Genomic DNA, 11572 nt, shown 5'->3' with positions numbered 1-11572 from the left:
CTACAGGTACCTAGTCTTTCTAAATATCTAACTGTTAAGAACTAGGTTTTCTCTTTTACAAAAGATTCTGTGTAAGTTTTTTCCAAACTAGTCCCAAACACTACTGCAACATTCACAGCTTCAAATACAAAGTCCTTCAAAAATTAAATAAATTTCAGGTTCATCAAAAACTTCTTTTCTTTTTTATAATTTTCAGTTCTAGTTTCTAACAGCCATTCAAAACTGCAAAAATAAAAATACTCTATGTTCAAAAAACTGAAATGGAAACTTCAAACTGGAACATTCTGCTGTAGTTCTCTTTCAAAGAGAGTCAAGAAAGAGAGCATGTCTGCAGAAATGCAGGTGACAGAAAACATTTTTAGAACAAGGAAGAACTCCATCACAGGAAACATCTAACTAGTGCAATAAAAAAGCTCTTCAGTTTGAATTCTGCTTCTCTGGAACATGTGACAGAAGCATTCAAAGGCTTCCAGACACGAGTAACTTATCCCTACCCTGCATGTTCAGTCACTGTCGTCAATTCTTTATTTTTCAGGATGCTGAAGTAAGGAAAAGGGGGATTGTTCCTGCTTCTAATTCTCTTTCACAATGCTCAGGATAATCTTTGCTCTGAAACCAAGAGCATCTTTCTGCCTTCCCTGCCCTGCAGGCTCCTCTCACTGACTAGGACCATCTTGAGGGAAGGGCTGGCTCGGATTGGGAGTGACCAGGGGGACACAGGAACCCTTAAAAGCTCAGCTCCCCCTGTGTCATCCTCCCTCACCTCCTTTCTAGAGGGACTCCTGAATTCCAGGCAGCACTGAAAGTTACTGGTGCTAAAGGCACCTCTATCCCAAAAGTCAGAAAGGTCATTTTGATTCCACTCACTGTCTCTGCCATCTGCAGTGGACCAAAGGGAACCTTTATTTCCTTTTTTTAGCTCAATACATGAGTTGCAGAGAGAGATGCAATGACAGTAAAGGGGAAAACATGCAGAGCTGCATCACAAACCAATTCATCAGCAAACAGAGCACGCCTGCCTTACAAATTTGCCTGCAGCTCTTGTCTGCTGTGTTATTTTTAAACTGCCTGCAGGTTGCAGATTTTTCAGTGGTCCTTCTCCTACTAATGTACACACAGGATTTAGCAAGGCACAACTTTCATTACTGTGAATTTAAGTTACCAGAATTCCCAGCACATTAAAATTCAGCATCCTTCATCTTTCCACAAACTTCTTGCTGCATTCACAGGAGGACGTGCCGTGTCCCCTGCAGCGTGCCCGCCTGGCAAGGTCAGTGTGACTCAGTCCTGCATCCCTGATGTTCCCAGCTGCCCTTCCTCAGCCTGTGGAATGCATCCTGCAGTCGCTGTAATCAGCAGGCATCCAGCTCCACACTCAGATAAACCCAACTCGCTGAGCCCAGTGCTCAGTTTAACAGTGCTCTTATCACCCAGACATGATCACCTCAGCACCAGCCCCAGCTGCTGTAGGAACGAGGGCTGTGGCAGCTCAGGGCACTCTCCCATCACACAATTCACAGAACTCCCAGCAAAACTGCCCCACTTCTGTGGGAGGCTGGCTGGGATGGAGGCAAGGTCTGACATGTGCAAATGGGAGAGCTTCTATGAGCAGAAAACCTTCACAATGATTGCACAATTCCCACAGAGAGGGGAATTGCAGGAAGAGTGCTCTATTTATGGCACCACAATGTTTTAAGGAAGAAAGCAAGGGGGTGTTCTTCACCACAACTGCTGCTGATGTAAACAGAAGCTGCAGATGCTCAGACTTTCTGAGGGGTCAGACCCTGGAGCCAAATGTAATGAATATTATGGTTTGTTTGCTTCTTCTTTGTTGCCTGGTTGATTGTGCAGCCCAGAGCTGCACTGCAGAGCAGTGTCACTTTGGAACCTCTCCCTCCTCTGAGTGGGCATGGCTCAGACATTAACCCACTCACACTGCACCACTGCTAGGAGCTCTAGAAATGACCCCAGCTACCATTGTGAGAGGAACTTGCCCACATCATCAGCAGGGGCACAGCCACATTGGTGTCCCCCCCTTTGGCTCATACAGAGCAGATGAGGAGTTTGTGATATGGGAGGGGTTTGTTCTGGGGCTGAAGCTCTGCACAGGAGTCTTTGCCCTCAAATGTGTACAGCAAGGAATTTAAAGTGATTTTGGCATAAACAGCCAATAAGCTTCAGCCAGAGCAAAATCCTGTGGCCCCACAGGGCTGAGGATTGCCTACTTGTGGGGCAGAGAGGGCCAGCAGGCTGGCCTGGCTGTGCTGGGCTTAAACTGCTGCTCTCTGGACCCTGATTGTGACTGTCCCTCATCCTTCCACATTACACGGAGAGTTAAGCTGCTGCTTGCTTCCCCCTGCTGATTTGGAGAGTCATGGTTTGGCTCTTGGCTGTTTGTATTTTGCAGACATCCCCTGTGTAATTGCATGGCCTGGCCCCAGGCTGTCAGGCTCTGGGAGAAATAACCACATTACTCCACAGAACAGTTAGCATAATTAAAATATTGACTGCAGATTTAAAAAATGTGCTGAATGTTTCACAGAGTGGTTGGAGGGTTGGCAAGCCTTGGCAGCTTGTTGGCTGCAGGAGCTGGCTGATATTTAGGAGTGCCTTCTCCAGCAGTCACTGCTGTACGTGGGAACTGCTTTTTGTGCTGTCAACTTCTGATCTCCCAAGCAGCCAACCCACAACCAGGAGAAAATGAACTGACTGGAAATGAGGTGCTCCAAGGGCTCTCTTGTGATTCTCATTGTCAGTTAGACCACTTCCTTGTTATTTAGGACTTCAGGACATCTGTCTTGCTGTGTCTCTATCTATTTTTGTGTCCATCTCTCCCAATGCACAGTATAGAAGCTGCATATGGTGAGAAGGACTGTTTGTACCATATGAGAATCATTAATAAAGTTTAAAAGCCCACAAAAACCTCCACTGGAACATATGTTTTATCTGCTATTCCTTCTTTGACATCGGATTTGTACCTGTGTTTCATCTGCAATCAAAGTCTTTGCATTTCCACAACAAAGGGCAGAAAGGAAGGGAAGAAATGCAGTTGGCAGGGCTGGTGTAAACCACAGAAACACTCAGGGAAACCTCAGTGTCCTTGTGATATCTCCCCATTCCCCTTCTTAGGGGAATATCTGGGACCATGAGCATTGCTGGAGACCCTCGGGTTCGGGTTAAAATGATTTCCTGGTTCTTTGTGTATCCCCTACCTGGCAAAAATTTCAAATGACTCCATGCTACCAGTACTAAACAAAACATATGGGGGATCTCTGACCCACTTTGCAGACACCTCCATCCCAAAGGAAACACAGCAGAGCCAGTAAATCAGCTTCTTGTTTAATCCTCACTTCCATGCTTGAGAAACTCCTGGCCTGGGAGGAGCAGCAGTGCAGGATGACAAGGAGCAGGGACAGCTGAGCTGAGCTTGTCCCTCTCCACTGCAGCTCCCAGGGACAGGGCTCTGATTCACAGCCTCATCTACAGCTACTTGGGGATGAGCTAATTTCATGTACATTTCTATTTCCACTCAAGAGGCGTCACAAGAAATGACCAAATGCTATTTCCTGAGGCTTCTATTACAGCTTTAAAGTGATCATAATAGCAAGTTAATAGGAGATCTACTCTGCCATTTTCCATTCTCATTGCTATTGCTGTAATCAAGAGCAGCTCTAATTCTTCAAAGCTTATTTTTGTGGTACTTCTCATTTTTGAATACGCTGCTAGGAAAGGAGCAGAATATCTTGGCACTCCAGCTGTGGTCTGTAGGCTACTGCCTTCCTTCTGTGCAAGGCTCATTGCTATTTTCTGCTCTCAACTTAATACTGACCTCCAAATTGTAAATTATAAATATCATCTTGGGTAGGCACCATGCGTTCAAAGGAAAAAAAAAAAGACTTTAAATCTCTTGTAAATTAAACCCCCAGATAAACTCAGTAGAATGAGAAAAAAGGTGCTCTAAATTCAATACAAAGAGAGAATTTCACTGGGCATGCATGATGTGTGTGGGGAATTGTCACAGCTTTTCTCTGCTCTAATAGTTCACATAGCCAAGATTTAGTTTCTCTCCACTGAGTGATTCATCTCTATTACCAGTATTTTCAAAATTAAATGGAAGAGGAGGAATGTGTTGATTCCCCTGCTGTGTTTAATAATCTTCCAAAAATTGTTTCCTGTTTACTTGGAAATCCCCACCTCCATGCTGTGATTTAGGCATTTTCACCCTGTTAACTTAAAAACAAAGCCTAGAAGATGCTGGATATGTACGATCTTGCAGTCATGAAGCAATTTATGATAAATGTTGCTGTTCCAGAGAAAAATTACTCGGAAATGTACATATGTTCATAGCTTCACATTCCCAATTTAAATCTTAACTAGTTGTTGGGGAAAAAATACAAATTGCTGCTCAGTTTTTATTTCTGTAACAGGTCTGATGGCAGCTTCTCTTTCAACAATTACTGCCCTGGTGCTGTAATACAGATCTCAGTAAAGACATCAATAACCCCATTTAGGGGACTGTCCCACTGTCCTCCATGGCACTGGCTGGCACACAACTGTGAATACTCAGTGGGTATTGTTTCATGCAACACTTGTCTATAAGCAAAACTTGTGGTGCATTTTCAAGGAAAATTATTAAAAGTACCTAAATTGATTTTCCAGCTGAAGCATTATCTCTGAATTCCTGTGGCTTGGCTGGACAAAAAGGAAAGAATTTTCCCCTTAGCTTTCTCAGGGAATAAATTTTCACAGTAGTTCTGAGATTTTACTTACATAGCACATATCAAACAAACTCTTCTTTATATAAGATTTGAATTAGCTCACAAAAGTCAGCGTGTTCTGTGTTAGCTCATGTGAAGAGTTCATGTAAAAGGCAGCAATATCCTGTGACCCAGGAACAGAACTGGAATCTGGGGATTCCAAAGGGATCTGAGCTCTCTCACGCTTCCTCTCAGCTTTTCATAAAGGTCTGCATTTTTTAAATGAGCATTACATTTATGTGATTAACTGGAGGCCACGTGAGCCTGATTTACAGATGTGTTAAACTTCCACTGCTCCTGTTAAAGCCATGGGGAGCTCTCAGCTCTCCAGGTTTCAGGAGGCTGTGCCAGCTCCCTGCAGCTTTTGTGGGGACAGTGGCACCACTGCCTTGGTGAGCACCTTTGCTGCCCTTTGCAAGTCACTGTGGGGTTTTGTCCAACAGGTTTTTCCTCTCTTCCCCTCTCAGATGAGATGGAGCAGTCCCCTGCAGTGCGTTCTGACTACTTGGTCTCAGGGATTCGAACTCCACCAGTGAGGAGGAACAGCAAACTGGCAACACTGGGCAGGATCTTCAAACCATGGAAGTGGCGGAAAAAGAAAAATGAGAAGCTAAAGCAGACATCTGCAGGTAGGCTGAGAGCAGGAGAGGGATGCTGCCCAGCAGAGCTTTCATGGGACATGTTAAAAGTGACCTGAGCCAAACCCAATTCAGAGGTTCCAGCATTCAACAGATTAATAATATTTAAGGCTCAGAGTGGCCCATATAGGCTGACTTCCTGTATAACACAATTTAGTACATTTAGAAGGAAAGGCCAAAATATGAGATTGAAGCACAGGCCTTGCCCCCAGACTGCCTTCCATGGGCTGTCCCTTCTCCACACAGGCTACATTTATGGCCCCAAGTATTGTCACCCCTTTTATTTGGGGTGAAGTTTATATAGGTCACAGTAACATGATGAGAAGCGACAGGAGGGAGCTGCAGCATGTGCAATGCCTTCCCTCAAGCAGCTGTCCCTGAGGGGAAGGAGCCCAGCATACAGCACAACCTCCTCTCACTGGTCTCCAGAGATGTCCCAGGAGATGAGTATGGAGACAATGTCACTTGCATTTTCATAAGATGGGACAGTGCAATTCCCTCCACTTGCTGCTGTATCCTGTGGGAATGTCCCAGTGGAGGACACTGTCCAAGGCAGCTCCAAGGTGCCACAGTAAACAGCAGGAAGCTCTGAAATCCTCATGACTCTGCACTCAGAGTGAGCTGACAGCACCTCACACCATAAACCTCAGCTTTACATGGGGTGATTTTTACAAAGGAAGAGGCACAAACAGCTGACCAATCCATGCTGCCCAAAACAACATCCTTGCAGTCCTTTCCAGGCACACAGGAGGGAAATTGCGACAAGAGGCAATTTCCATGTTGCCTTTTTCTCACCCCATTGCATGACTGCTGTGTTGGTAACTGGTGCTGTGTTGTGCTCCTACTTTGTGCAGTGCTGGAGAAGAAGATGACAGCACGGCAAGGGAGGGATGAACTCATTAAGAAAGGCCTTCTGGAGATGATTGAACAAGGTAAGTAAAAATTCTTTTCTTTTTTTTATCAGAGGCTCTTTCAGGACAGTAGGAAACACGTATTTGCAAAAGCAGAATAAACGAGCAAATGAATAAACACCTTCAATCCAAACAGAGTGGAAAACTCAGTGTCTGAATTGAAGGCTTCAAGCTCCTCCGTGCTGCAATCAATCCATGCAGTTTAGTGTTTGATGCTCTCCCATCTTGAGTGCAGCTCTGTGTTCCCTTGGTTTACACGTGCTGCAGCCAAAGCTGGCACGTATGTTTTATGTAATTGCTCTAAACCCAGCTAAATCCTTCTGCCAAGAAATCCAGCTCAAGCTGGATAAATATAAACTTCAACATACAGATACAGTCAGCTAACATGAACAACCTATGGATCCAGATCCCATCAAATGATCCCAATCTGATGTTTTCAGCTGTTTTTCTGAGTTTGTGATGTAGCGTGTTACCAGTCTGCCTGGTTTTCATTCCCATGCAAAAGTGAAGCATTTAGTGGAGTCATTTTAAAGCTTTCCTGAGTACAAACCAGAAGTCATGGAAGGAAAGATGATAAGGGGTCAGAAACACTCACAAAGGACATGGTTCTTGTGCTCCAAAGCCCTGACAAATGCTCAGGGGAGACACAGATCTGGGTGACTGTTGTGTGAGATTAACTGAGCTCCCAGTGTTATGGACAACATCCCAATTGTCATTTCCACCTAAACAGAGATAAACTTCACAAATCCATCTTTCCTTTGAAAACATCATAGCAGAAAGTACTGTCATGAAAGAGGACTGGCCTTTTGAGTTTGATTAATCTCACAGATAGAAGCTATATTCTTGGAAAGTAGTAATTGAGTTTCTTTTGTATAAAACAAATGCCATGCCTATAAATAACCCCTGGGACAATACTGATGCCAAGCTGGAGTGAAACTGAGCAACTGAAGAGTCAGAAAAAGAGCATTTTAAATAGGATTTCTTTTTCCATGGGAGTAAAGCAATTTAAATATTATTCTGTTGGATATATTTTAAATTTTATATTAAATAATCTATCAAACCATTCATTTATTCTAAAATGGAAGTTCTTAGAAAGTTCATTTTTAATTCCTGTCCATTGAAGTCTTTGTGTCTCTCATAATTCTAGATAATTACTTGTCCTATTAGCATATTAGCATTACTGTATATACATGATCTCCACTAGGAGCAGGAAAGTTCCCTATAATCCATGAATTTGAAGTCATGCTCTGCAAAAAACCAGTAAAATAGAACTTCTGTAGAGCCCATTAAGAGGCAATAATGAGGAATCAATAAACCTCTTGCATGCGTAAAGAACGGTTGGGAGGAAAAGGTGATGCCAAGCAGCAAGATAATTTTAACAAAATTAAAATAGTTCAAATAAATATAGTCCAGTGAGGTGTGAGGACAAGCTGTGCTTTTAACTAGACAGCTGCAAACAGACTGCTTACCTGTCTGCAGGAAAGTTGCCTGGAGCTCCTATAAGCATCACACAAATTTCCAGTGCCTCCCTGTGCCCAGAAAGGGAAGAGTGGATCACAGTCAGCTGAAGGACATTGCAGCTGCCTGCAAGTTATTTGTCTTTACAGAGTGTTGTGAATCTCCAGGGTTATTTTATTATATTAGCAGAAGAAGCTTATTAACTGGAATAAAAACTGACCCAAATAATTCTCAGTAAATGATTAGTGCCCTACTTGGACTGAGCTGAAGTGGCAGCAGTTTCAAGGCTAAGTCCTCGTTTATGCAGTTAAGTTGCAATTGTCAAAGCAGCAAAAAGACTACAGTAAATCCTCAAATCCCTCTGTTCCATCGGCCCAGGGAGCTGATTCCTGCTCACTTTCATAAACAGCCCAACTGGGAGGATGCTGCACCCTGAGAAGCCTCGTGCATTTGCAGTGGGTGCCACTCAGATGGCAGCAGCATCAGGCAGTGTCCCTGGCAGTGTCCCTAGCAGTGGCCCGTGTGGCTCTGAGCCCTGCACAGGCCTGGTGCAGGATCTGCAGTGCCCTGGGAGCAGCCCAGGGTGAATTGCACTGTCCCCGTGTGGGTGCTCAGTCACCCTGGCAGGTTGTGTCACCCTTTCTCCTCACACAGCCCCCAGTCTCAGCTGGCCATTCACAGCGTGGCCTGGGCCACCTCTGTCCCCTGCTCCTCCTGGCTCTGTTCACACAGGGCAGATGCCAGCCTGCCCCTGGAAAACTCCTGAAATGCAGCTTCTCTCTGGGAACCAGCTTAACTCCCTGAGAGATGACATGGGTCTGGCACACAGGGAGGTTAATTCCCAGCCAAGTCCCAGCCCTGCTCCAGGTTACCTTGCAGTGCTGAGGGCTGGGCTTCTCCTTCCCCCTGGAGCTGAGGTCTGTGCTTTGTCCTGTCCCCAGACCATCTCTAAAAATCAGTGTTGGGACCCACTGACACCCAAAGCAGCACACCCACTTTGATGTAAGCACCAGCTGATCCTTCCTGCCCCAGAACGTCGCTGTTGTGAGTCTCAGAAATGCTCCAAGGGGAACATCTGCCTGCCATCCCTTCAGTAACCCCTGCCTTCCCAGGGGCTGGACCTGAAGGAGCCCTGAAGGAGTCTCTGGTGCAGATCCTTTGTGGGCCAGCTGCCTTTCCCCAGGCTGTGAGGAACGTGCAGAGCAGAGTTACCTTGAGCATGTTCAGGGAGCTCCCCCCTTGATGTCTGTCCCCTTGGTGAGGATGAAGCTGATCAGGTTTATCTGTGCTTACAGCTCTGGGCAGTGGTTCACACACCCATGATTTTCTACAGGGCTGCCTTCACAAGGAGCTGAAATGTAGGCAATGAACTTTTTCCCCCCTCCCCTTCCCTGTATCATAGCAACTGTGCTACTGCGAGGGCTATTTTAAGAACAGTAACTTTTCACCAAACGTGATTATGAGGCAGACTGAGTGAGCTCAGTGTGCAAAAATACTGCATCCCTCCCGCAGCATCTCTGGGCCAAAATCTGATACCCTCACCCAAAAGCACAAGAAATTACCCTGCAGATTGTCCAAATAGCATAAAAAAGAGGTAACTGTGAATGTTGCTGTTTTAAATTGATGTTCAAGGAACTGGTAATGATAGCATTGCAAGAAAACACAGCCCTGGCAGGAGCTTCCAGAAAGGAGGGTCCAGGGATGAGAAATACAAGCTGGGAGGTGAAAGGTGGACAGCAGGAGCATCCATCAGCATGGAGAGCTGCCCAGGGAGGGAAGTGACTGCTTTCTGTTTCTTTGCAACAGTGATGTAGATCTTGTAAATTCTGAGGGAGTAAAAGAGTAGTTTGTATTCTGAAGATTCTTTCCTGAATAAGAGAATACTAGAAAAGCTTCAGTCATCAAGATGCGTACAGCTGCAGGGATCACTGGCACAAAAATCTTTCAGAGTAAGCAAAGGGAGCAGTTTCTAGGTCTGCATGAGGAGGGATTTGAATTTCTGATCAGCTCAATCACACAGGATACACTTTTCAAAGCTGAGTAACTAAAACTGTGCTAAAAACCTGCAGTTTGGTAGGAATATGAGCAGCCTTTCCTTCCTGCAGCATTGCTGGATGGCAGCGAGTCGTGCACAGAGCCTAGCACAGCCCAGACATGTTAGACCCACCTGGAATGTGCTGCACCACAGGCTCTGCTCATGCAAGGAAGGAATTGTCTTCTCCCAGAGACCTCTGATTGCCCATTGCTCATCTCCCACCTGGCAGCTGCTTCCAGAGCACAGTGGCCACTTGCTGAGGCAGCTGGATGCCCACAGAAAGAGGTATCTCCTTGAGAAACCTGAGTGGGTTTTTGTGCCCAGATGGGCTGGTGCCCACAGGATTTACATCACAGGTGGTTAACACAGAGATCAGGTGCTGCTCTAGGAGAAGTCTTAGTTCCCTGTGCATGAGCAGCTTTAAGAGTCCCTCTTCTCAAGAGGATGGCAGGGGGGCCTCAGCTTTCACTGCCCATGGTTTAGCTAAGATGAAATGATGTGTTGATGTGTTGTTTTAGATACTGAAGGCAAAGCCTGCACTGGTGACGATGGCACGAGGGTGACACAGAGCGAGGCTCCAGCAGCTGTGTGCCAGGCACTCACCTCAGAGGAGGAGCAGCAGGACACCACAACTGCGGCCACAACGAATGTGACCTCCTTTGGTGAGGAGCTGCACTTGGATGAGCTGAAAGAAGATGCAGGTATTGCATATAAAACGTTTTCAAAAAACCATGAAGTGTTATAACAACATTTCTGCTGAGGGGTTGAATGTGTCAGTGCATTAAAGGGTCAAAGCACCTTGTTCTGCCCAGCCCACACTAGGTTAGCAATTGGTGCCTAATAGCAGTGATTCTTGAGACTTCTACCAAGCTGAGGAACTACACAAAGCTTGGCATGATGGGATTAGTTGAATTATGAGATGATCTGGTCTTGGCATGGTGCCCCTTTGGTAGCAGCAGTGGCTGCTGTGAAGATGAAATAAGCTTCTCTTAAAGAGATTTCTTAAACTTCTGTGCCAAGCCTGAATGTATTAGTCCTGACTCGGGAGAACAATGCCAATACACAGCCCACACTGTCCACGTCACCACTCTGTCCCCAGCATGCTGCAAACACCAGTGAATTTTGATGCCAGGAGCAGAGATCAGCTAAGCCAGGCTCCTTTGGTGCAGCTCTGTGAGCTCATCCATGGCAGCCCTGCCTAGGGACTGGAGCAGCCAGGCACAGCCCGGCAGCTGCAGGGCTCCATTCACCTCCTGACAACCAAGAAATGCAAAGCTGCAGAGATAATGCTTTATCCTGGTTTGTGAGGACTGTCATGTGGTGATTATGGATTTTCCTGCCCTCTGGGCAATCTTTACACCTTCTCCATCTGCCCTGGCTGCCTTTTGTTCTCTGTCCCACCCCTTCAGGCCCTGCTTTCTTGGGGGTCCCAGCCCCTGGCTGCTTCCACCCTCAGAATGGAAATCATTCCCTCATCTGCTGAGTCCAAACCCACTCATCTCCCTGTTCTTACAGCAACCAGATCGAATCTTGACCAGATTACAGGTTTCTTTTCTTCTTTCTCTATTCTAGAGCATTTAATTCTGTATCACTAATGAAATTTATTTCTGAACTTCTAATTCTTACCATTGGGACATACTATCATGGAAAGATAGCACTAATAAGGTGTCATGTGTCTAACCTTATGGCTCTGCATAAACTCATAGTGTGATTTAAAATTTACCTTACAGTGTGTTCAAAATCGTGTATTGAAGCTTTCAAAATCATCCCAAT

At 45.6% G+C, this 11572-nt stretch overlaps 1 protein-coding gene across 2 annotated transcripts in view; it reads left to right on the top strand.

The window, feature by feature from the left end:
• Window positions 1–5224: 5224 nt before the first annotated feature.
• PHACTR3 (phosphatase and actin regulator 3) overlaps window positions 5225–11572 on the top strand; it is a 47941-nt gene continuing 41593 nt past the window's right edge. For both annotated transcript variants that reach the window (XM_031059117.1, XM_014308079.2), the window contains exons 1-3: window positions 5225–5386; window positions 6250–6327; window positions 10318–10500. In XM_031059117.1, coding sequence (XP_030914977.1) covers window positions 5230–5386; window positions 6250–6327; window positions 10318–10500 — 418 coding nt within the window. In that variant the 5' untranslated portion in view covers window positions 5225–5229. The remainder of the gene's footprint in view (window positions 5387–6249; window positions 6328–10317; window positions 10501–11572) is intronic.

Source organism: Geospiza fortis, unplaced genomic scaffold (genome assembly GCF_000277835.1).
Source record: "Geospiza fortis unplaced genomic scaffold, GeoFor_1.0 scaffold361, whole genome shotgun sequence".
Lineage (NCBI taxonomy): Eukaryota > Metazoa > Chordata > Aves > Passeriformes > Thraupidae > Geospiza > Geospiza fortis.
The sequence above is the reverse complement of the archived record's forward strand: the minus strand, read 5'-3'. Positions and strand labels throughout refer to the sequence as shown.